The following is a 27,368-nucleotide window of genomic DNA, read 5'->3' on the forward strand; positions in this document are numbered from 1 at the left end:
TGCCTAGATGTTATGTAAGGGTCTGGCGAAACGTCGGAGGGAGAGACCACCCAAGAGACTGACTCCATGCAATTGGCAAAAGGGGATATTTATTGGGGATCCATTCCAGTGCGCTGGGACTCTGTGCTCACTCAAGGAGGGAGAGCAGCCCAGAGCCCAGAGCAAAGGTCAAGCAGAGCTTAAGTACACTTTTTGGAGGGGGCCGTGGGCTTTGCATACATCAGAACAAATCATCATGAGGCGCGGGGGAAATTGAACAACAACTCTGAGACATGATTGGCACATTCGCGCGGGGGGGGGGGGGGGGGGTGATTGGTCATTCGTAAGCGGGTTACACATTCAAACTGATTGGTTCGGGCCCTGTGACGAACTGCACAGGGCCCTAGGCTAAATGGCCAGTAGGGCGTTGTTTTAACTATCTCAGGAATTTCAGGTTCTGGGTGTAACAGAGGAACTTAATAATACCTAATCTTTTACATTCAAGCTTTCCAGCTTAGAAACTTTACCCTTTCAGTTAGAGTGGTTGGCAGTGGCTAATGATTTGGCTAATTGTCAGAAACATGGAATATATACATGGGGAAATTGGTAAAAAGATTGTAGAAAGATGTATGCAGATGGTCACAGAGTTTGAAGATATTTATGCCATTGTAAATGATCATTAAAAATAAATTTAAGCAAAAACTAATAAGGTGAATGGAATCGCCCATTCTGTGGACATCTGTCAGTGAGTTTCCATCTAATCTGTCCTTACCTGACACTCAAGGTACAGTGATTTGTTGACAAAGATGGGGATTTTGCAACACAGACTTCCATATCTAGGCTGATTATCTTCAGCTGCTGTGATGTGTTCAATATGCTGACAACAAAATCCAAGTATAATTCCCTACTAAGGCACCAGTTCTTGGGAAATCAGTCACTCACCTGCCATCAGATTGATTATGTAGGACCAGTTCTGTCAAGAAATGTGAAAGCTTTTGACCTTACTGGAAGAGATACTCACTCTGGATATGTATTTGCCTTTTGTTCCCATAATGTTTCTGCCCAAACTATTAGACATAAATTTATGGAATGCCTTTTTTACTGTTATTTTGTCTTTTGTTTGTTTGTTTGTTTTTTCCCACACAGCATTGATTCAACCCAAAACAACCAACAGCTACCAGGTAAAGTGAGATGAGGAACTCAAAGTCATGGAGTTTTCTGATCTTTTCACATTCCCCATCATCTGAAGCTTCTGGTATAAAAGAACATTGGAATGGCCTTCTGAATACTCAGTTTTGGTGTCAGGTAAATGGACACCTTAAATGTCCTTCTGGGGTAATTGATCCAGAATACCTAGGGAGACGGGGTTGCTAAAAATGAGGATAATAATGAGCATTATCTGGAATGCAGGAGATCCCCTGAATCACTTTCATTACTCACATGACCTTGTGATTAAAGTCAATGGTAAACTGCAACAAACCTAATGTAAGAGGAACTATTAATGACTCATAATCTCCAAGAATGAAGGTTTTGTTATTCCATCAAGCAAGGAACTAAAACTAGCCAAGTTGCTTACTAAAGGAAAATAGTAGATAGCACAGGTAAAATAAATACCAGTTATGTCCATATGACTGACTGAAGAGACAACCAGTATGCTTTTTTCCTACTCTATTTGAAATATGTTAATGATAGTTAACATTATATCTTGTTATTTAAATTATAAGTTATTAAAGGGGAATGTGACTCAGCTTAAAGACAAATGAATATCACCGGAAGACAGGTAAGGGAGAGTGTGACCTCTGTTAAGGGGAGGGTTGCATATTTTAGGTGTAAGAAGGATAATTGCATTTTATTTGGCAAGGGCATGAATTTTCTGTTGTCATTATTTAGGAATTAAAATAACTACATTTAAAAGAGATGCATATGAATGCCAAGTAGGCAAGGAGTGGCCTGTGGGGAGATATATTGGATCATCTTAGCTAAGGTAGAATTGTATTTCCCAGAATTTCTTCCTGCATTGTTCTGGCTTGATGTAGGTCACAAAAGACTATTTGCATGATTTGGGAGAAGCACAAGAACCACAGAAGCCATACTATCTGATGCTCCCAAGGTCAGGGAAATGGAACCAGACACTGCTGCATCTCTCCCACACTGCTGTGGATTGCAATCTGTCTCTGTGGGGGCTGTGGGGGAAACAACTGGTCCACAGTTCCTCCAGCTCCCAGATGTCCTTCTTTAGCCCCTTGATTCCTGAGTCAGGTGCATTCTCAGCAGCATCAAAGTCAGAGGTTTGGGGGCCATATGAGATCAAAACATTTTCCAGTTTGTTCCATTCCTGAGGTTTCAATTAATTCTTGCACTCCTTTACATAGAAATCCATCTTCCCTTCCTGACTGCCTTCTCTTCATGTCCACATAGAGGCAGAAACCAACTGTAGCTTCTTATTGACTGATTAATCATTGCCTGCAGTTGCGTTAGATCAAAACCCTATATATAATAGTATGTCATTTAATATCACTCTCTTTGTGGTTTATCAGATTGAATAATAAGTGATATGCCTGTCTTTGCAAATATGCAAACTCTCTCTTTGTCCCTCTTGATGGGATGGGTATAAAATGGTGCTTCATTAGTACTTCAATTTGCAATTCTTAGAGTACTAGTGGAAGAGAAAAACCACTGAAGGCCCTTTTTACAGTTTACCTATTTTTATGGAATTTTCCACCATTTTCTTCTTTATATGAATTTCCTTAAATATTCTAGATTCTTATTTCACAGTGCTTTACATGGTGAAATCTGTTCTCCCAGATTTGTAACTTTGTTTCTGTCATCCTATAATGGGAAAACATTCTTATTTTGGATGTATTCTTTGCCTTATGGTTTGTACTTTTGTGATTTTTAAGACATTTTCCTCTCCCATCTTAAGGTCACAAGGATACTATCCTATATATATTTTTAAATTACCTTTGGCATTTTATCTCTAACATTATCTCTTAAACAATTTCTTCTTCTTTATACTGTTGAGAGGTTCCACCTATCTCTAGCTTTTCATTATATCTGAACAGAATATTTGTCAGTCTCTCTTCCAGGACCCTGTTGGTTTCATTACAGTCACTTTGAGATAGGTAGTCACATCTAATAGGGTAAGAAATACTTTTTTTCAGGATTACTATAAGTTTTAGTAAATTTACATTGCATTTTGAAAAATTACTGTATACCTTTATTAAATTTTAACTGCTATCAAAAGTACAAATGATTTTATTTATTGTATCATTTCTTTTTGTATCTATTTTTATTAATAGGCATTAATTGTACATAGTAATAGAATTTACTGTGACATTTCCATAATGTATATACATTACTCATATTCACATGCATTTTCTCCACCCTTACCCCCACCTCAACACCCATCCTAATCCCTATTAACCACTATTCTCCTTTCGGGTCTATGTTTGTTTGTTTGTTGTGGTTCGTTTCCACATAAGAGAGAGAAAATGTCTTTCCATGTCTGGCTTCTTTTCCTTATATGATGTCCTCCAGTTTCATCCACTGTGCTGCAAATGACAGAATTCAATAATTCATTATGGCTGAATAATAATATTCCAACATGAATATTTACCATATTTCTTTATACATTCATATGTTGATGGGCACTAGGCTGATTACAAACCTTAGCTTGTTTAAATAATGCTGCAAAAAATGTAGGCATAAAGGTACCTCTTTTGTATGCTGGCTGTATTTTCTTTGGATATATACCCAGAAGTGGGATAACTAGATCATATGGTACTTCTATTTTAGTATTTTTGTGGAATCTCCATACTGTTTTCCATAGTGGCTGTACCAAGTTACATTTCAACCAACAGTGAATAAAAGCTCCCTTTCCTCCGCATCCATTTTTAATTGTCTTTTGTTTTGTCTTGATGAGTTTTTTAAGTTCTTTATATATTCTGGAACTTAACCGTCTGTCAGATGAATTGTTGGCAAATATGTTTCTCCCATTCTATAGGCTATTTCTCCACTCTTTTGGTTGTTTCCTTTGATGTACAGAAGCTTTAAGTCTAAATCAATCCCAGTTGTCTAGTTCTGCTTTGGTTTCCTGTGCTTTTCCAGGAAATGATAACCTGTTCCAATATTTTGAAGAGTTCTCCCCTATTTGTTTCAGAGTTTGATGTCCATCTTAGGTTAAAGTTTTTGATCCCTTTGAGTTGACTTATACAGTGTGAAAAGAAAAGTTCAAATGCAATCTTCTGCATTATGGCCATTCCATTATGCCAGTACCATTTATTTAAGACACTATCTTTTCTACATTTTAAAATTCAATTATTCAAGATTCAATTACTTGTATTTTTAACATTGATTTTTTTAAACTTTCCATATATATTTTAAGTTTCTTTTAGTCAGGATTTCTGAATAATTTAATAAAAGTTTGTCTATCTGATAATATGTTCATTGTAAACTTAAGTAATATATATGTAATTAGCACTCATTTGTACTATATTTTTTTATATTTTTATAACCCTTATTTACTTTTTTTGTTTTATTCTTCATATATTGGATTTTATTCAGTTGATGTGAAATATATATTCTACTTTTATATTTCCTCAATTATGATTATTTACAATTTTATTGACACTGCTTTAGTCTCATGATTCTTCCCTCTCTTGTATCCAGTCTATTGATGAGTCCATCAAAGGCATCTATTACTAGGTTTTGTTTTCTAGCTTTTCCTTTCGCTTCTTTCTTAGCACTTCCATCCTTGTGTTCCTAGCATGTATTTGTTCTTGCATATTTCCCACTTTTTCCTTTAGCACCCTCATATTAATCATAGTTGTTTTAAACTCCCAGTGTATGCAGTTGTTATGGTTTATATCTAGAATGTCCTTCAGAGGCTCCCATGTTGACTCTATGTCTCAATTGCAGCAATGTTCAAAAGTGAGATTTTGGGGAATAAATTGAATCATGAGGCATATGATATAAATAGTGGATTAATCCATTCAGGGAAATGTGATTGAATGGATTATTTATTGGGAAGTAGTGGAAACACTAGGGGAGGCCTAGTTGGAGGTCTGTGAAAGAGATCACTGTGAGCATATCCTAGAAGAATATATTTTGTCTCTGGCCCCTCTCCCTCCCCACCACTGTCTTTCTCTCTGGTTTGCAGCCACCATATGGTGAACAGGTTTCCTCCACATTCTTGTGCCGAGATGTTTCTGCCTTGAAGACAGTCAACTGTGAACTGAAATCTCTGAAACCGTGAGGTAGACATTTCCTCCTTTAAGTTGATCTTGTTGGGTATTTTGTCACAGTAATAAAAAACTGACTAACACAGCTGTTAGTCAAAAAAAAAAAAAACAAATCAAGGCATAACAAGTATCAGTAAATGTGTCTGCTGATTAATTGATGGATAAATACACACACATGCATATACACACACTTGAATATTACTGAGCCAGAAAAAAAGAAATCCTGCCATTTTTACAAGATATATGAAACTTGAAGAAATTATACTGAGTAAAATAAGTCAGACATAGGAAGACAAATATATGATTTCACTTATGTGTAGAATTCAAAAACTCATAGAAAAGAAAAGTAGAATAGTGGAATGAGAAAAATGGTGAGATGCTGTTCAATGATAGCAAATTTCAGTCATAACATGACTGAGTTCTAGAGATCTTAATGTACAGCATGGTGACTATAGCTAATAATATTGTGTTATATACTTAAATTTGGCTGAATATAGATCTTATCACCAAATGCACAAAAATATAATGGTATGAAGTGATAGGTGTGTTAATACAATTGTGCTAAACATTTCTTAATGTTTAGGTATATCAAATCGTTCAGTTTTGTATCCTAAATATATGCAACACTTACTTGTCATTTTTATATCAATTAAGCTAAAGGAAAAATCCCAGTGTGATAATTCCAACATCTCTGCCATGTTGAAGTCTTATTCAGATGCATGCTCTGTCTCTTTAAACTGTGATTTTGTTATTTTAGTAAGTCTTGTTTTTATTTTGCTTTGTTTCTTTGCAGGCCAAACATAATGCACTGAATAAAAACAACTGAGATAAATAGGCCTTTCCTTTGAGATGTTCCTGCTAGGGATTAGGTTGTGTTTGTAGATATCAGAGGCTGAACTTCCCTCTGGTCCTTTTTCTTTGGGGTTTCTCTAGAATTTTTTTTAATATCCTATGAGCATACTTTTCCCAATTGTATTCACCTGATTTTATATAGGAGTAGTTTTGATGTCGGTTGAGGGGTGAAGGGGAGAGAAAGCATTCTGCAGTCCTTCCTAGGGCCTCATCTTTAGTGAGCCTGTGTCCTAGACTGTGACCTTCAAAGTGCTTCTCAGTTGCCTCATTTTTTACCCTTCTAGGGGACACAGGAAGACTGTGGCTGGCTGGGGTTTGGTATTTTCCTTTCCCCAGACCACTTAATCTCTATTAAAACTCTGAAGGTTTGGCTCTGGTAAAATAGTTTCTTTGAAGATTTGATCTTGTTAAGGAAAATTACTCCAGATGTATTTAAAAATGGCTACATACTCACAGAAGCACACAAAGATATTTTCTCCTGTCTTGACTTGGATTACATGATAAGGCTTCTGGAGGTAAAACTCACAAAATTTTGATGACCTCTTAAGACTGGCCATTTTCTGTGCTTTTATCTCTTAATCTTGTCCTCCCTGAGCCAACAGCAAATGGGCAATTATGTATTACATTTTCCTGCCCAGGCCCAGGTTCCTATGGTATTCTGCTTTAGGTTTTGGCTCTACTAAGCTTTGAGCTCTGCATCCATCTGTTGGTCTCTTCCACTATTGGTGCTGTTTGCTCTGTAATCTCAGTTCTTTAATGTATCAAGGAAAATTGTTGAACTAGAGAAATGACTTTTCAGGCTCCCTACATGCTGATTCAGAAGCCAAAATCCAAGAACAATTTTTATGTGTAGTTTTCTTTATGGATTTCTTAAACTCATAGTGATGGATAACTTCATGTGTCAACTTGGTTAGGTCACTGACATTTAAATCTACAAACCTTGAATATAGCAGATTGCCCTCCATAACATGGACGGGCCTCATCCATTCCACTGAAGTTCTTAAGAAAAAAAAAACCTGAGGTCCCTGAAGAAAGAATTCACCTTCAGAATATCTTCAGATGCAAGCTACATCATGAAATTTTTCCCGACGTCTCCAGCCTGTTTTCTGTCCTGCAGAGTTTGGACTTGCTAACCCCACAATCATGAGCCAATTTCTTTTAAAAAAATCTATTTCCTGCTCATTCTCTTCCTCTCTCCCTTTCTGAATCTCTCTCTTTGTCTCTGTCTCTGTCTCACTCTACACGCATACACACAAACCATATTCATTTTGTTTCTCAGCAAAACCTTAATACATTTACCAACCTGAACCATTACCAATGTCTATTTCTTCCTTTCTTTTCCCTCCAAAGTTATTACCTGTCTGATTTTCCTGACACTTTTCTGCCCTTTTTATCCCTCTTGCTATCCATACCCTTAGCACTAACTGAGAAACAACATTCTTTAAATTCAAAAGTTTCTCTGCTTTATTAAAAAATCCTTTATTATATCAGTTTGTATACAGCCCCTTTTAAATATTTAATATTTCCTGAGTAGGGATTTGGGGAAGGAGACTAGATTTTATTATGTACCATCTTATCAAAAACTCTAATATCTTTTCTAATGGAGATATCCTTTGTGACATTTAAAATGTAATATCATCAAACTTTTATAACTTTATCTTCCCTACTTCACTTAGTTAGTTAATAATGCTACTGCTTATCAACAATTAGGTTGATAAGATCAGAGTGAAAAAAGTTAGAAAAATAATTGTATAAATGCAAAATATAGACTGAATTCTATAAAACTCAGAGAATTGTCCAATCTGTTTTTGTTTTGTTTTGGTACTGGAGATTGAACCCAGAGATACTTTACCACTGAGTTGCTTCCTCCGACTTTTTTTTTAATCCTTTGAGACACGGTCTTGATACATTGTTGAGGCTAGGGTTGATTTTGTAATTCTCCTGCCTCAGTTTCTATGTAGTTAGATTAGAATCATGCACCACCACATCTACCTATTGTTGTTTTCTTAAATTTGGGGAAAAGAACATACAGATACAGATCATGTTAATTAATAAAATGCCAAAGTGTTAATTTTTTTAAAAGCTAAAAATGTGAGATACAAAAACAGAATAAGTCACAGTGGTTTAATTCATAAATAGAAGAATCCATAGCATGACTCAAAGTGCATCTAAAGCACAGAGACTTTTAGACTCAGCTGGAAAAATCATATTAAAAGCATTTTGTTAAGTTATACTCCAATAAGGCAGTAAAATCATATACCTTGGAATTGTCTTTGCTTTAGGACAGAAATAATTTGTATTTCTATCTTACTTAAAAAATAATAAATTAGCATGTTGCTTTCCAGAATATGTTCCCCAATCAAAGGGACAGACACCTAGAAAATTAAGTAGTTCCTACAAGGCCTGTTAGGCAGTGAAAAGACATGCAGTCATTCTTGCCTTGTTCCCAAATTTTGAACAAGTTTTTTTTCCAGCAATATAACTCTTACATCTTTTATAAATCAACCACATTCCATTTTTCTTTATTCTTCCCCATTTCTTAACATCTATATTTTAAATTATTTAACTCAAACTTAGACAATAAGCATACCTAAACAGTAAATTAGATTACTAGTTTGCCTCTCATAAATTTTGACAACTAGATAGCTTTTTCTAAACTTTTAGATATTTGTGGATTGAAAGTGTAATCTACTTTCTCACTAGTTCTTACTCTTGTTTTTTCTAGGAAAATCAAGTGATATTTGGATTTAGAGAAATCTGTGCTTGATTATTGGATCTAGATTTCACTAGTTAAAAAAAAAGATAATTCAGAAACTCAGAGATGAAGTTAAGGTTACTTTTTCTGTGATTCCAGGTCTTAACCTCTAAATAATTTTGAACTCTTATAGCATATCTTCATTTTTCTCCCCAGTTAGCTAATTTATCTTCTCTGTAAACTATCCTACCAAAAATTTCATCTTATTTTCTCCTCATAATACCTCTTTTAATAAAGTGTATGAAAATTGTATTTGCATATTTAATATTTACTTATGATAGGATAAAAATACAAAGCCTTTTTACTTCCATCTTTATTACGTGAGAAATTACATTCCTTTGTGCAACATTCAAGAAAGGATGTGATGTGATGCTGATCAACCACAGCAGGGCACTGAGTTTGCCAATGCCTTCCCTTTCCTTGTCTCATTTAATTCTAATCAATCCTCCCATCAATTCTGAAAGATGAACTAGTTGGTAGATGATCCTCTTTATGAGGCAATAACCCTGACGATTACAAAGAAGCTGATTTTATTACTTTGGTAGTGAACTCTAGATCCACTAAGCAAACACAGATTTCTCTGAATCCAAATTCAATTTTTTCTTTCCAGTAGGTCATACTGTGAAAGTACTTTGTAAACTGCTGTCAAAATGTGCAGAGTTATCATCACTGCATGTATTATTTATTTCTCTCTTTTTTTAAATCTCTATACAGGGGTGTATCTTCATTCATTCAACAGAGAGGCACCAGACAAGACATGTTTTTATAGATGAAACTTGTATGAGGTTATATGTGAAGCTTCTCTCCTAATTTAGCAAACAAATGAATTATAAATTCAAATCCATGAAAACATTACTGGAAATGTAAATCCTGATTTTCCTGAAATGTATCCTTTTCCAAGTCCAAGTTTATGTAAGGAGTCTAATGACTACAGCATATGACTCAGCATACTGCTGTTCAGAGGGACCTTCCCATGAAAGGTAGATAGCATACCTATAAGATGTATGGTGGATTTCATAATTGCTAATAATTGAACAGATTATATAAGGGAGAAATATAAGTGGTGTTTGGCTTTAAGAAAAACAAAACAAATAAAAAGCAAAGCCATTGTGAATTGCAATCAGCTTAGGAATCAGTGTCATCTTAAACTGCAGGAACAATTTCAACATCGTTCAAATGAAGATCTAACTTTTTCTTCAAACACTGTGTTCTATATCCTGTCGTTAGCTTGGCATTTACTGCTGGGTTTACCATAGGCAACCAGCTGTTCTCTACTATATGGAACAAGGCCAGGACTCAGTTGGAAACAATCAAAGGCTAAAATTCTACAAAGAATAAGTGAGAACCAGAGAATCAAGAAGACTTCAAAGAGTTGTGAATCGATAAAATGGACAGTTTTGAATGAACGACTAGATTTTGATCTTCCTTCCCTCAAGACTATATTTAAATAGTATTTAGTAACAGATAAAGCCTTTGCATTTGTAAAAGCTAGTAAGCATTTAGTTTGGAAGAATAAAAAAGTTCTATTTCTTATTTTTCTGAAGCAAATATTAATTTCTGATTTTCCAGATTTTAAAGTGCAGAGTGAGCACTGTTCAGTGACAATACAACTCTATTTGCTCCCTAAATATGTTATGACATATTTGCTCATCTTCTCTCAATTGAAGTGGTCTTTTCTTTTCATTTTTTTAGACAGGGTCCTCACTGAAATTTCTCAGGCAGGCCTAGACTTTTGATCCCCCTGCCTCATCCTCCAGAGTAGCTGAAACTATAAGCATACACAACCTTACCTGGCTTCCTTCATCTGCAGTATTTCTTATCTTTTTATTGTGGCACTGACAACTTTGAGCCTAAAGTGCAAACTGTGGTCTGTGACCTTGAGAGCAAATGCATAAACACATAAAATTATATAATCAGTTTATGAGTCCCCAAAACCCTATCCCTTGAGTCCAGTTGCAGAACCTTTACAGCACCTATAATGTTCTTTTTATCCTCTGCCTGTCAAACTCTAATTCAACTTGCAAGACTTAAGTTGAATATGCCACCCCTGAGTGGTCTTCTCTATTTCTATCCCTCCAAGCAAGCTGACATTTATTATTCCCTACATTATGCTATATCTCTATTATTAGCATTTATTCATTCTCTTTACTTTTCTTTCTCCCTTCAACATTTATTAAACAGACATCATAAAACTAAAATGAATAAAACAATGCTTCTTCTTATGGAACTCCCACTGCACTAAGGGGACTCATACAAATAGTGTTATCAAGTGAGATAAGTATTGACATAGAGTGAAAGAAATGCCAGGAGAGTACAGATGCTTGACATTTCTCACAAATATTAATATTATTTATAGATAATTTTGCAATTTACCCAAAATTTCCCAACAATTCATCTTCATTTAACATCCCCGACTTTGCTGATTGTATTATTATAATTGACAGCTACATTTTATGGTTCATAAAATAAAGTCAGGGAAAAAAATATATGGAAAAGAATAACCCAGCAAGTAATTATTGAAGTTAGAATCCAAACTAATGTTTTCTGATTCTGTACTATTTTTCTATACTGGTTTAAGTTAGTATAAACTATGCATTCTTCTTCCAACTAAATTATGAGATCTTTGGATTAAGATAAACATCATTTTTTTTTAAATTTTATTTTCTCTCTCTTTCCATTCTTACCCAAAAAGTTACCAAAAGTGGTAGATTTTTATTAATATTTGTATAGATTTTCTAGATTGTATTTGTCTCAATGTACTTGATTCAATCTCTGACTGGAAATGTAGATGCATGAATTAATTTTATGAAGCTCCTATAATTTGTAAGGCACTAAATTAGGCATCTTTACATATATCATCTCATTTAATTCCAAAACAACCTGAAATGTAGAAATATTGATTTTATTGTCATTGGGAAAACTAATACTCAAAAATCTAAGCAAATATGTCTCAGGGTACATTTGTAAACAGCTAACCTATGCAACATATTCCAGGTTAAAGTCTGCAGATAGTTATTTTCTGCCTTCATGATTAATTAGATTGGTTCATTATTCCGAGGAATAATGTAAATATTAGCCAAGGAGTGATCTAGAATTGAGATTAAATTTATCCAACAAGCATTTCAGCAAATACATAATTAGTGCCAGTATGTGCCAACCATTTTTCAAGATAATGTGGATATAACCATGAGTAAATGACTTTTTTCTTTCCCTCATGAGTTCCAATTATAATAAAGAAAGCAAATAATAAGCACATGTATTAGTCCGTATGGGTGCCTTATAGTTTCAATGGGGTCAACAGAGAGGAAGAAAGTGGAGTCTGGGTCTAGAGGTATGGAGGGGAGAAGTTACCATTTTATTTAGATAAAATTTGAACAGAAATCAAAATTGAAGAAAATAAGACATAAGTACATCTAGAAAAAAGTATTTAAGGCAAAAGGAACAGGTGCAGGTACCCTATGAAGAGCAAAGAGTCCAGGTTGCTAGAGAAGAATGGGTAATGGCAGGGGATATGGACCAAAGACAGGGATAGGAGATGCCTAAAATATTACAGGTCATTTTAGGATTTACTATTTTGCTTTTGTTGTAAGTGTTGTTCTGTTTTGTTTTAACTCTTCATAAACTGAAAGTTAACATTTCTTTTTTATCTTGAATCAAACATAATATAAATAGTAGGAATTGATTTCATATTTTGAATATTCATTTTTAAGAGCTTCTATTCTCTCAGGGTCTTTTATTTTTATTAATTTAAAAGTAGGATAAGCCATCTGAAGTGAGTAGCTTTTATTGATTTCTGTGGCACTATGAGCTAAGGTAGCATTATGAGAATTCCAAATCTATAAAATAAAAGGTAATATTATATCAGTATGTAACAGGTAACACAGGATTTGACAAAAATCACAGGCAAGTCATCTTTCAAATGTCTCATCTGTTAATGTAACTGAATTTAAGTAAGTGGATTATAACTTAGTTATGTCAGTTTTAAAAACAGAAAATATATAGCCATTCTTTTCTTCCCCCTATAGTCTAAATTTTTAAACCTGGGTTTTCAGTTTCACTTTTCTTTCTCTCTAGCTCTTTACAACATTTTCTGCTCTTTGAGTAGCACTAGATTTAAACACTGCAGGTTTGATAAACAAAAGCAATAGTTACACAGTGTTTAACTGTTAGTGGTTGGCTGGATCCTCCTGACATGGATTTTGCTTATCTTTACTTTTTGGGCACCAGCCTTGTTTTTCATTGGTATTATGTGGTCTAATGATTAATAATAATAACTATCACTTAAAAAGTATTGTCTGTAGATTATGTACTCCACAAACACTATTTTAAATTATTATTACAATCTCACCCCAAAGTAGCTATTATTTCTTCCATTATAAATATGATAGAATTGGAGCCTTGATATTTAAGCAACTTACCTAAAATTATAGAATTTTGAAGATCTCTTTCATTGCAAAGCATATATGTAATGTGTGTGTGTGTGTGTGTGTGTGTGTGTGTGTATTATAATGATATCATTCTATCCCTCATTCTAAACATTGGATATTATGAAATTTAAAATGTTTTGTTCATGTTACATTTAAAATAACCAGGTTTATATATTTATATAATTGGTTTGTGTATTATGTAGGTCTAGGCTGAAAATATATTATTAAGTGGTTTCATACTGTTCAACCTATACAGCTAGGTATAAGTTTAATACTTTTATTTTTTCCAATTTTGACATTTTCTGCTGCAATTTCATTTTGATACTTTCTGTATACTTTGATGCATATATATTTGTAAGACAACTTAAAAATAGCTTTTGATTTGTAATTCTTTTGAAAGAAGAATTAAAGGAATGTAATGGATGTAATTTTTGTAGGATGATACACCTGAACTAGAAGAATATTTCCTGGTGAATTTAACCTATGTGGAACTTATCATGGCCCCTTTAACCTCTTTTCCTCCAAGACTAGGTAGGATGGCTCTTTTGTTTGCTTGTTTCATTTTACTTCCTTCCAGTGAAGTAAAGTATCTTCATTTTTAATCAGAAGTGTGTTTGTTCATTTCAACTATGTGAGCTTTTTACATTTATTTTAGAGAGCAGCATTATTGTTGTTTTGGGTGTTGGATAGTATAAACACATTAAGAATTATTATGTAGTGGTCTTTATATTTTACAACTATTTTATAAGCAAATTTGTAATCCTCAAAATAGAATTAGTTCTTGGGAAGGCATTTTATTTTCATGTTCTTTAAACATTTTAATTAGCTATTTTCATTAGTTCTCCAACTTTCAGGTGATTTATTTTCTTTTTGGTAAGAGATCTTTTGTTTGTTTGTTGTGTTCTCTGATTCTTTTTTGACCTTTGATCTTTTTCTTTTCATGCTTTAGAAAAGACTCAGTTAATTCATTACAGACTGAAAGGTAAAATTTGAACTTTGGTATAGATTTATGTAGATTCCTTTAAAAAGATGACTTCCAATGTTGGAGCAAAAACTCCTGTTTGCAGTTTGAATGTTTTAGTATTAAGAAATTTTGACTGAAGCCTGTGTGTGTGTGTGTGAGATGGCCCACTAGGGGGTGGGGGTGAGTAGCACAGAGGGTGCCTAGCTCCATGGCCCCATCATGAGGGTAGAAAGAATATTGCACCCAGGGGACATTAACCTGGTGAAGAAGAAGCCTGGGCAAGCACAGTGGCTTGAGGAACAGCATTTGTTATTCACATCAGAGACTCATTGAGAACACTGAAAGGAAGTAATTAGTTTCCTACATATTATTGTTTGACAAATTTCAGATCTTTTGCAAAAAAATAGAAAAGTGCAATGACTTGGCTGTTCCATAGAGTCTGGTTACATGATAAACATTTTTCATACTAAGAAAACTAATAAAATACTTCCTGTTTCTGTGATATTCATATTAGAGGTGGGTTGAGTAGGTGAGTGATGTTCAATGCATTATGATGCTCCTCTTTCATATGTTTTCAGTGACAAACTGCTGTTACTTACATCTCATTTTATAGATGAAGGGACTGAGGCTAGAGAAATTAAATAGTATGACCAAAATTACACAGCTATGAAATGGCAGGGCTGGGATACTCTGATGGGCACAAATCCTAGTTTTATATTCTCTCTTGGTTTTATATTCTCTCAGTATTGCTCTCTTCAATCTAGAGAGAAGTGCATAAACCCCTACTCCTTTCTCTATCTTTGCAGCTGTCACAGGCAACCTAGACTAAGGAAAAGAGCAAATATTAAAAAAAATCCAACAAACATAAGTAACAGGGTTAGTTAATATTTCAAGACTGAATAGCAGGTATTGGTAACATATTAAGCTTGATGGACAGAGTACAAAATAAAAATGGTAAGAGAAATTCACTTCAATCTTAGTCTCTTTTTTCATTCTACAAAGTCTTCTTCTTCTTTTCCTTCTCCTTCTCCTTAATAGAAACCTCATCTTTCTTGCTTTCTGGTTTGTGTATCCCTGTCCTTGTGTCTCTTTACCAGACCTGTCTCTGTCTCTGTGCCACTCCTGGCCTGCCCTTCTCTTCTCATTTCTTTTACCTCTTTTTTCTGCCTCTCTACTCCTTCCCATCTGAAACAGTTCTATTACAGAACAGAGGTGCCAAGTTTTAAATTTTATTAAAATAATAGGAAAAGCTCCATAACCTTAGTTGCTTATTATTTCATGCTGTTCGTAGTTGATTTAAGTTTTATAAGTCAGTGGCTCTTGTTAGCAAAGTGGTCTTTTTCAGATGTTATTAGCATTGGTGCCTTTGTAGTCTTAAAATCTTTTGAGTAATATCAGCAATATTCATATTAGGAATTATATAATTTCATAGGGACTATCTTTAAATTCTAGATCAAGCATAATAAAATTTTAAAGTTTAATAATAAAACTTTATACAAAATTTATAGTAATAAATTTGTATTCATTTAAATACATCTGCATATTTTTCAGATTCAGAAGGCTTGACTGCACAAATCATTATTGATGCCAACGATGGTGCCCGAGGGATGATCCAATGGCAGCACAGCAGGTGATCCCAAGGCTCTGTGAGCCCTTCTCCAAGCTTCAGATCTTTTACCATCTACCAAATATAAGTTCAAAATAGGAAAAAAGTACTTTCTTTACTTTCTCTTTCTGTTCTTACAGATTTGAAGTAAATGAAACCCTTGAAAGTGTAATATTGGTAGCTCACAGGAGTGAAGAGGCTCTTGGCCATGTGTCCTTGTTTGTGTACACCCAGAATTTGGAAGCACAACTGGGGCTGGATTACATCTTCACCCCAGTGGTAGGTCTTAACATCTATCCCAGACGACCTTTATGCATTATTTTAAAATTACTGTTTCCTGAGAATTATAGTGACTTATGTCCTACATAAATTAGTACATTATTATATAACCCAATTCACAGTAAATTAGAACAGATTTTCATGTGGCAAAATAATTTTAGTATTTTAGTAAGTAATATAAATTTAGTCTTATGGTAACAATTATTCTGTGCATATTAATTTTTCTATTGTAACAATTGATATTGGAGAATACAGATCTTGTGTTAAGGAACTCATATCATTAGATGACCTTCTCAAAGTGTTTCTTATCTTGAAATTTTTGTCTTTTATTTCATTGTTTTTAACTTACTGAAACACTTTGTGTTTTAAAAACTTTTTACTTTGTTTCTTAGTAACATTTTCCCCTTAATCAGATGTTCAGCTTCTTCTTTTCCTCCATAAATTTTACTTTTAAAATAAAACACTGTCAATTTAAATAAATTAAGATAGCTAATTCTTTGTGTTCGCAACTATATTGTTTCATCCCAAACATTTTATTTTAAAAAAATGTTTTTTTTAAATGATATTACTCCTTTTAACTTTTAACCAGATTCTTCATTTTTCTGATGGAGAAAGACATACAAATATAGAAATCATAATTCTTGATGATTACATTCCAGAAGGAGATGAAAAATTTCAGCTCATTTTAACAAATCCTTCTCCTGGACTGGAACTGGGGCAACAGACAATAGGTATTTGACAATTTCTTCTCACCTCTGTCTCGTGCTGGTTTCCCTAATAGGGGGGAAAGGCAGATTAGAGAGACTTGATGATTTCTACTTAGAATAAAAAAACATTTTAAATTAGGTATCTTGGAATTCTATGTCAGTGTTTTTGAATGGGTATATTTATGTAAAGAACAAAAAAAAGAGTTAGTTGGTACTAAAGATACTATTGAGTCATTTCCTCAATTTAGAATGTTCAAAACATGAACAGGGAGAATGCAGAAAATATGTTTCAAGTGATGGCTATAAAGAAGGAGGAGAAAAAATAGATAAAACAAAATAAAGGGAAAGAAAGAGAATGAACAAGATAATTTGACTGTGAGAAGAAAAAAGGAGAGAAAGAGAAACAAGTAAAAAAAGAAAACAAAACCAAAATTAACAAGACAAAAACACAGACCCTTAAGGCTCAATTCAAGGAAAAATAAACATGTTTAAAAAATGCTAAAACTGAGATTAAAAAAAAAACCAAATGTATGTATGTATGTATGTATGTATGAATGTATGTCTGCCAACGAATCACTCCAGCAAGAATACATACACACATGCACACTTAAAGAATTATCTCCACTTAGGTGTTTCAAAGTGTTGATAAAGGTGGATGTCGGTGCCTATCCTCAACTGTCATTCTGTTTCTTCTTGGGCTATGTATTGAGAATAAGAGACACAACCTTGGTTGGGGGTTAACTCCTTCCTCTTTTTGTGTTGTTCACTAAACTGCCCACTGGATTGGCCTAACACTGAAGTTGTTTGAAATTGCTTTCAGCTTCGCTGCTTACCATTATAAGATAGGAAGGAATGGGAAGTACTATCAACTGCAGTTTTGTGCAGACAGATAACATTGATGCACTCCGAGTGTGAAGCTTCTCCACAGTTCTAGTAGTGATGTTCTGGTGGCTAGGGCTTAGGTCTAATCAGAGCTTAAGGACTTTGTTGAGTATTATCTTCCCTGGAGAACACACATTCCTAGTGCCAGGCTGATGGCAATCGCTGCCAGGATCTCAGGAATCTCCCTAGAATTCTATTTGTAGGACAGAAAAGCCACTCCTCTCCACGTGTTTCACGTCTCTATAAGTCTTACACACTCTGCTGCCCACAAACATGGCCTTCCCATACTTAGTCCCTAAGTGTATTCACACCCACATTTAACAAAAAAGGCTATAGTTGTTAGCAACAAGAGACATGTTAAATTACTGTATTGAGGAAAGAAAGCAATATTAAATTTTATATGAGTGTACTGAGTAGGCCCTTGGTGTTCAGTAGTCAAGATCACATGAAACTGTACTATCTTGTATGGATATACATATGTAAGTTTTTCTTTGGAAAATAACTTGATAACTTTGGATTAATGTCCCTTATTTATTTATTTGTTTGTTTGTTTGTTTATTTATTTATTTATTCATTTTTTGTGGCCCTGGGCCTTACACATTCAGATTAACTCTTTTTTTTCAATATTTTATTAGTTGTTGATGGATCTTTATTTATTTTCATGTGGTGCTGAAAATCAAACCCAGTTCCTCACACATGCTAGGCAAGCGCTCTACCGCTGAGCCACAACTCCAGCCCCAGGTTAACTCTTAAAAGAGCAGCCAAAGGAAAACAACCAAACTGAATTCTTAAATTAAAAAGTATTTTTCATAAGCAAACTAGAGACCAGAATATAATAATTATGATTATGATTAGTTCTATTCTTAAGGTAACTAAGGCACATTTTAGAGGATCCCAGATTTTAAAATAGAGTATTTATGTAGTATACTTTGGCAGTAATAAACAAGTCTTTAAGGCCTAGTATAAGGCATTTCTTTCGTAACTAAAACAAACAAAAATCTTAGAGTGTCTTATGATATAGATTAAGGAAAGTGATGCCTTTTTTGTTTTGTTTCAAAGGAAGCCGTGATTCAACCAGGCCATATTAAATTGTTTGTGACAAGGATCATGCAGGAATTTGAAAGTGACACATTTTTTCCCAGAAATTGATTTGGAGAAATATAAACTTCTTCCAGAGTAAGTATAAAGTTCTTATTAAAGCGCTTTTGGACTTTCTATGTAAGAATTATAGAAAAGAACATTTTCTTCTTTCAAATTGAGTTCAGGGTAGGAATGTGTTATTGTATATAGATAAAGTTAGGAATCTTTAGACGTCTTCAGTATACTGGAAATGCTCAGGTTTTAATGATGTCAATGAAATCTAAAATTAATGTATTCAGTTCAACCTAGGAGAGTCAGACATGTCATAGGCACTGGGGAAATAGTGTTGACTAGGCCTGATGATATTGCTGACCCCCTGGAGATACACTTTCTAGTCAGGGGGAGTGACAAGTGACAGTCATCAAAAGAGGTGTTGGGTAGAGAACTAAAACATTGGGATGTGATAGACATGGAGTAGTCTGAGAAGTCCTCTCAGAAGAATGACATCTATAGTGAGATCTAAATGTGAAGAAACCAGCCATGTAATAGCAAGAAGAGAATTCCAGGAACCAGAAATAGCTAGTTCAGAGGCTGAGGCAGAAATGAGGTTGGCCTCTTCCCTGAGTCTGAATGCTACTGTGGCCAGTGGGAGCAAGGGGGAGGCCAACAAGGGTCAAACTGGGTGCAGGTTTAGAGAGTCTGAAAGGAGAGTGACAATGTTCTAGCTGCTTCATGGGAATGGACTGCAGGGGGACAAGAGTGAAGCAAGGAGACCAGTTAGTAATTCAGATGAAGGTTGAGGGGACTCAGATAAAGGTGGTAGCAATAGTGGAGGTGGAGAGAAGTTATACTTGCCTTCCTGTGCAGTTGTGACTCCAGCATGAGGCTGCTAAATCTTGAAAGCTCACAACATTTTTAGTTTAAAAGCACATTTCAGCCATATTCTATAGAGAGAAAAAGATTAATTATATCAACCCTTTTAGACCAGCTTTTAGAGCATCCTTTCAGATATTCTCAGTTGTATCTAGTAATTATCCCTTGAGTGTGAGTTTGTTTTTGAAATTCTCCCTAAATGAATCTTCAGAGCAAAGTCAATAAATGGATGGCCAAGCTTTAGAATAATAGTCTATTACTCTACGGAGTAATAGCCTTGGATCAAATGAAGTGAATAATTTTTCTTCAGCTCTTAACTCTAAAGAAAACTGAAAAGTGTAAGAACTCTAAGCAGCTGAAATACAGGCTTTTGCTTAGGCTCCAAAGGTGACTACTTAGAAAAATCACATATGGAAATTTTATATAAATTTATGTAAATATCAATTGTTTAACTTTGTCATACCTTACGTATTTTCTCTTCTGCTTTAATTGCTGAGTGTCACATTATATGGACATTGAGCTCAACTTTTCTTCATTTCTTACCTTTCTCTTTGCTGCTAACAACTGTGTGAATCAGCTTCATTTAAATACATTTCCATCTTTCCAAGTCTTACTACTCTTAATCAGAACACTTTCCAAAACTGGAATCCTTGATAATTTAAAACAAATACCATTCTGCCTCTCCAGATTTAAAGAAAAAAAATGTAGCATCTTTACTGAAATGTCCTGCATATATCATAGCATTTATTATACTAGTGTTTAATTCACTAGTGTTGGTATATTTACCATCAGCACAATCTCAAGTGGCTATAAGTGTGAGGGTTGGTATATTTACCATCAGCACAATCTCAAGTGGCTATAAGTATGAGGGTTTTTTCCTGAACTCCCAGTTTTGCTCCACTGATATGTATGTATATCTTCATGCCAGTACCACAAGGTCTTCATTACTAACTTGTGAAATCAGGAAGTATAGTTTTTCCAACTTTGCTTTTTTTTTTTCCAAGATTGGTTTAGCTCTTCTGGGCCCTTTGTATTTCCATACGAATTTTATGATCAGTTTGTCAGTTTCTGCCAGAAAGCAAGTTGTGATTTTGATAGGTGTCATCTGTAGGTTACTCTGGAGAGTATTGCCATTTCAATATTAAGTCTTCCAGACTTTGAGCCAGTGATGTCTTTCCACTTACTTAGGTCCTCTTTAATTTCTGTCAGTAAAATTTTGGTTGTATGTCTTGTACTTCTTTGTTAGTGTTTAATTCCTTTTATTTTTCCTTTTATTTCCTGTTTGTTCCTAGTGTTTAGAGACATGAGATGGGAGGGAAAGGGAGAGAAAAGGGAAATTGCATGGAAATGAAGGGAGACCCTCATTGCTATACAGAATTACATATAAGAGGTTGTGAGGGGAATGGGAAAATAAACAAGGAGAAAAATGAATTACAGTAGATGGGGTAGAGAGAGAAGATGTGAGGGAAGGGGAGAAGGGATAGTAGGGGATAGGAAAAGTAGTAGAATACAACAATTACTAATAGGGCATTATGTAAAATTGTGGATGTGTAACCTACGTGATTCTGCAATCTGCATTTGGGGTAAAAATTGGGAGTTCATAACCCACTTCAATCTAATGTATGAAATATGATATGTCAAGAGCTTTGTAATGTTGTGAACAACCAATAAAAAAATGAAAAAAATAGAAATACAAGTGATTTGGGTTTATTAATCTGATATCCTACAACCTTGCTGAATTCAATAGTTCTAATTGTTAGTAGATTTCTTAGGATTTTATTTATAAGGTATAATGTCATTTGCAAATAGAGATAGTTTAATTTCTAGTTTAGATGCTTTTTTATTTCTTGATTAATTGCCTGACTAGAACTTCAGTATGATGTTGTCTGGAAGATGAAAAGATCAGATGTCTTAGAGGGTAATGATTTAGTCTTCCTCGATAAAGTATAGTAGCTTTGAGTTGTCACACATGTCCTTTATCAGACTGAGGAAGATTCCTTCTATTTCTAGTTCATCTAGTATTTTTTTCATGAAGGGGTGTTGGATTTTGCCACGTAACTTTCTAAGTCTATTAGGTAATCATGTGTTTTTTGTCTTTTGCTAATTAATAATTTAATATAGCATCAATATACTATATTACCTTCACTGATTTTCATGGTAATCTTGCATTTCTGGGATAAACTTCACTTGGTAATTGTGTATAAGCCTTTTTATATGTTGCTAGATTCAATTTGCTAGAATTTTGTTGAGAATTTTACATTTGTAATCAAAAGGGATATTGAGCTTCTTTGTTATGTCTTCACCTAGATTTGGTATCAGGATAACACTAACCTCACAAAATGAGCTGGAAAGTGTTCATTTTTCTGTTGTTTTTCAGAAGAGTCTTTGAAGGAAACTCTTCCACTGCAAGTTGTTATGGTCCTCTGTACTTTTGGGCCTGTACTAACATCACAACAGCCTCCTTAACATGGGGTAGAGGGAATTCCTAAAGGGGAAAACAAGCAGAAGAGAAAAAGGAAACCTGCAAAGTAAATGTACTTTGTCCCTAAAGTCTGTACTATGCTCAATTCTAGAGCTTTCTCTCCAAACCTGTCTACATTAGAGAACTTATCATTTCCTACTCTCCAAAAGTGAGCATTGATCACTTTTTACCCCTTCCCCTTTTCCCCTTTTTTCCCACAGTAACCCCTTAGTTTGGACCCCCATTTTTTGTGTTTGTATAGGTTTCAGTTCAAACACAGTCTTTTATTAACACCATACTTTTTGGTTTAAAAAAAAAGAAAGCAATAGTATAATGAAATAAAAATGACAGTGAGAACTATTGTAGATGAAAAGAGAATAAAATTAGAAAATAGATAAAGCCACAAATGGTAGATACCGAAGAGCAGAAGTTAATATTAACAAAATAAGATGTGTTGGGGTTTAAGTGTGCAGAGTTTAGCTCCCTCAGGCCTGACATATTGCAAGAGCTGTGTCTATGATTTAGGTCAGCTGAGGCAAACCTCAGCTAGGAGGAGGAAAAGTTCTCTTCTCCTTATCGCAAGTCACAAGTTCTGCATGGTTTGGCCAAGAGGAAGAAGCTTCCTGCATACTGGATCTAGGAACGGTACATTCGGGGATTAGATAATGTCTACAAAGAACTTTGGGAGGGAGCAACAGTCTGAATTTAGCTCTGTGTACCCGCTGAGGCATGATATTTGGGCAATGTGGGTGAAGTGTTACTGAAGAATCGCTTGCTTTGTTAGAAGTAGAATATAAAAGGAACTTGCAAATGAACCTCACCATGCAGTTGCAATTTCTGCCTTGGCTCTGCATCCCCTGTGTCCCGGTTATTTTGCGACCCTTACCCAGGTACCCGAACGCTCACAAAGATGGTTTTACTTTGTGGCTGCCTTTTTTCCCATAGGTCATTTTCTGTGCAATTATTCTTTCAACCACACTATGCTAGCCTGTCCTCTCAAGCTCTGTCCTCATTCATCTTGGAAGAAATTTTTCTATCTCAGACTGTCACATGAAGGCCCAACCAAACCGGCAGGCCCAAGTGTTTTATATCAGCAGTTTTCTGTTTAATGAGCTCCAAACAGAATTTGCTGTCCACTTAAAATCCTTCCATGTTACCACCTAGTCAAAGATAAAGACCAAAACAGGCCTTTAGAGTCTATAATTGTCTGTTTTCATTACTATAATGAAATACCTGAGGCAGGCTAACTTTAGAAAAAAAGGTTTATTTGGCTCACAGTTATGGAGGTTCAAAGGCATGCTGCTGGCATCAGCTCGGTACTGGTGAGAACCTCAGGGCAGGGGCAGGCTTGGGAGGAAGAGATCACATCTCAAAATAAGAAGCCAGAGAGAGAGTAGAATCCTACAGTCCCTTCCATGGGCATACTTCTAATTAATCTGAGTTCTTCCCACCAAGGGTTGTCATCGTTGTCATGTAGTCCCTGTCCCCCTGCCCCCAGTTAAAGGTCCATAAAGACACCTCCCAATATTACCTCACTAAGGACCAACACTTGAACCCTTCAGAGACAAACCATATCCAAACTATAACAGAAGTGGTAATTGGCTCCAGAGCTGACACAGGAAAACCTTATAGGTTGAAGTAGATTTCAGGTGAACTGATGTCTCCTCTTCTGACTCCACTACTTCCTGACTAAGTTCCTGGCATATTTGTCCACAGTATTTTTATATCCCTTCCCTCCAACACCTGTGCTTCCTGGTTTTATTTTAGCTGCAATTTGTTTTTTATGGGAAACTGTTTCAGGAACTCTGTTTACCTCTTAAACCTTCCATCAAATAGTCTCTGGGTTATTCTTGTGGTGCTTTGTCAGTTTAGATCTGATATTGATTCTTACTTATTGGCTTCCTCGGTGCCTGAAGGTGCTAAATGGGGAGTCTCTGGGTGGGTGGTTCCTAACAAATAGGTGGTGTTTCCAAATCCTGTCAGACTTGAACTCAGCATCCAAGTGTGGATCTCAGACAGTTTGCTCTTTAAAAAGTTTGGAATGATGATTAGGAAATGTAATTATAACTGTTATTAAAATAGACTGAATGTGTAGATATTAGAGAAAGAAAAATGAAACAAGCAGAAATAAATTTTATTTTCACAGAGAAGATTTACATTAATACCATGGCTACTGATCATCTTCAGCCAAAAGCACAGTCATTTTAAGTGTTATTATTCATGATTTTAGAAAGAACTTCTTACTGCTTTGTTTTTGTCTTATTAACTGACAGTCTTGACACTCCTGAGAATTTTACACATGAAAAATATATGTAAATGTTACTCTTCATGACTCATTTCAAAGAGACTAAAATTATGGTTTCAAATTGGCCTAGTAAAAATCATTTGTTCAAAAAAAAGAGGCTACTACTAAAATAGTGGGACAACAATAGCTAAGGAAATGGTTGCAAAATAAAAACATAGCTAACAAAAATTAATGCTTATTTTTACTGAGCAATGTTCATGTATATTATGAGAGAAAAAAGTTTTCCTGTATCACCCTTGTCTAATAGTTAGGGGACAAAATAAACCAGTAGAAATGGGTAGCATTTGTGGAAAACTTACTGGGTCAGTCATAGTGCTGAATTCTTTACCATAATGAGAATTCTTTACCATAATGAAGCCTTTTTATACCAGTCAGGCCTGGAAATAAGGTCACACAGCAAATCCAGGGACACTCACAGAGTGAATGTTAAACAGCTGCTGCTGACCCCCACTGGAGCAAATGGGTGCAGCCTCCAGGACACTAAGAAAGCACACTAAGATCTAGAGTGACATGAAAATGTTGATAGGAGGCAGAATGGTCAGAGCAGTCTTCAGCTGACAACCTGGGGTTTTTGTTTTTGTTTTTGTTTTGCATTGTACTTTTTTACTTAATGAGTTATTAAGTTGTGAAAAAAGAAGTGTGTGTGTTGAGGGGGAGGGATAATAGGCTTTCCTTCCCCTCCAGCAAACAAAAGTGAATTATTATCATTAACAAAAGTGAATTATCATCATAAGTGTGGGTTGGGTTGGGTTACCCTCCAGATAAAGAATAATTAGAGTGAGGATTGTTAAGTATTGACTGGGAGATGCTTTTAGGAGACTTTTTTAAAAATTTGTTCAAATTAGTTATACATGACTGTACGATGCATTTTGACACATTGTACACAAATGGAGCACAACCTCTCCTTCCTCTGGCTGAATATGGTGTAGAGTCACACCAGTAGTGTAATCATACATGTATGTAGGGTAATAATGTCCATCTCATTCCACCATCCTTCCCATACCACACCTCCTCCCCTCTGCACAATCCAAATTTCCTTCATTCTCCCCGCCCCTCCATGCCATTGTGGATTGGCATCTGCTTATCAGAGAAGACATTCCATCTTTGGTTTTGAGGTTTTGGTTTATTTCACTTAACATGATATCATCTAGCTCCATCCATTTACCTGCAAATGCCATAATTGCATTCTTCTTTAAAGCTGACTAATAGTCCATTATGTGTATGTACCTCATTTTCTTTATCTATTCATCTGTTGAAGGGTATTTAGGTTGGTTCCATAGTTTAGCTATTGTGAGTTGAGCTGCTGTAAACATTGATGTGGTTATGTCACTGTAGTATAAGCTGTTTTTATGTCCTTTGGGTATAAACCAAGGAGTGGGATAGCTGGGTCAGATAGTGGTTCCATTCTAAGTTTTCTGAGGAATCTTCAGACTGCTTTCCATAGTGGTTGCACCAATTTGCAATCCCACCAGCAATGAGTGTGCCTTTTTCTCACATCGTCACCAACACTTACTGTTGCTTGTATTCTTGATGATTGTGCCTTTTTCTCACATTGTCACTAACACTTACTGTTGCTTGTATTCTTGATGATTGCCATTCTGACTGGAGTGAGAAGAAATCTTAGAGTAGTTTTGATTTTCATTTCTGTAATCTCTAGAGATGTTGAACATCTTTCCATGTTTGATCAGTTGTAGTTCTTCTGTGAAGTATCTCTTCAGTTCCTTAGCCCATTTATTGATTGGGTTACAACCTGGGTTTTGAATGGGAAACTAAAGGGAGTAAAGAGTCAAGTAAGAGGGAAGAGGAAAGATTGAATTCATCCTAATTCTAGCCAAGAAATTGCAGTGTGCCATACATTGCAGAATTAGAGCCTTATGATGCACGTCTCTTGAGTAAACAGGAATTGAGAATCTGTCACCATGCCAGACACATGACTTCGGTTTTTGCTTTAAACAACTATAGATTATATTTCATTTTCTTTTGCTTACATAAGAAATTTTTATCAGCTATAAAACTTACAAAGAATTCTTAGGAATTTTCATATTCCCTTGATGACATAATAGAAATATACTAGGGAACTGCTATTATGGTTAGTTTTTGAGGAAAGAATTAGGAATCAGAAGAAAAGGAGGAGAAATCACAACTTTCATTTTCTAAATTTATATACATAGTTTTGTAGGGTTTTTTCTTATTATTTGCATATGTATTATATTTGCCTGATATTTGTCTACCTTAACAGTGGCTTACCTACAAGAAGAAAAATCTTACCTTGCTTTATCACCGTTGATGCCTTTTGGTTGAGATTCAGGGAAGCTATGTTTTTGAGAGATTAATTATACATCTTTTTCTTTTACAGATACCCAGGTGTTCTTTCTGAGGTCCAGGAGGAGAAAGGCATTAAGTACAAATTTGAAGTATATGAAAAGACTGATTAATGTGAAGATGTTTTCTGATTTATTTCATGTTATCCCTCCTTCCAAAAAATTCTGTATTTTTACATTAGAATAAAAAGAACTTGTGTGGACTTTAGATCTATGGTTAATGATTTCTAAGCAGCATGTTTTATTCTCCATCAGTCATACTAGGTCATATAAAATATCATTTAGGAAGCATTTCTTGCTCTTTCTTGCTATAAATTTCCTTCATTGGCTCTCCCCCAAAGTCTGGACTGAGTACCTAACACCTGCCTACCTATCTGCAAGACAGCTGCAGTCAACTTATAGAATGAGTTGGCACCAGGGTCCTTAGAGATAGGAGCTAGATAGATTAGTCCAAAGGGCAGAAATGGAGTATAAACAGAAGTGCTAGAACTCATTTTTTTAAGAAAATTAGATCAAGGTAAAAACTGTGAATTTTCCTTTTTTTTTCTTTTTCAGATCCTACTTCTAAATAAACATTGTTTTCACTCAGGGAATGAATAAATTAAGAACTCAAATATGGACAATAAAGAAGCAAGTA

General features: G+C 34.9%; 1 protein-coding gene across 2 annotated transcripts; it reads left to right on the top strand.

Moving 5' to 3' along the window:
* On the top strand, positions 1–26,939 carry LOC144375134 (adhesion G-protein coupled receptor V1-like). 2 transcript variants are annotated; one of them, XM_078038694.1, is made up of 8 exons: positions 1–167; positions 1,126–1,284; positions 13,691–13,784; positions 15,769–15,847; positions 15,964–16,102; positions 16,692–16,833; positions 18,751–18,867; positions 26,767–26,939. In XM_078038694.1, exons 2-7 carry the CDS (start codon positions 1,171–1,173, stop codon positions 18,777–18,779), a joined length of 597 nt encoding a protein of 198 aa, XP_077894820.1. In that variant the 5' UTR covers positions 1–167; positions 1,126–1,170; the 3' UTR covers positions 18,780–18,867; positions 26,767–26,939. The 2 variants fall into 2 exon arrangements, with proteins under 2 accessions (XP_077894820.1, XP_077894821.1); XM_078038695.1 differs by lacking the exons at positions 1–167; positions 1,126–1,284; positions 13,691–13,784 and adding an exon at positions 15,142–15,171.
* Positions 26,940–27,368: the final 429 nt, after the last annotated feature.

The sequence above is a fragment of the Ictidomys tridecemlineatus genome, chromosome 2, assembly GCF_052094955.1.
Source record: "Ictidomys tridecemlineatus isolate mIctTri1 chromosome 2, mIctTri1.hap1, whole genome shotgun sequence".
Classification (NCBI taxonomy): domain Eukaryota; kingdom Metazoa; phylum Chordata; class Mammalia; order Rodentia; family Sciuridae; genus Ictidomys; species Ictidomys tridecemlineatus.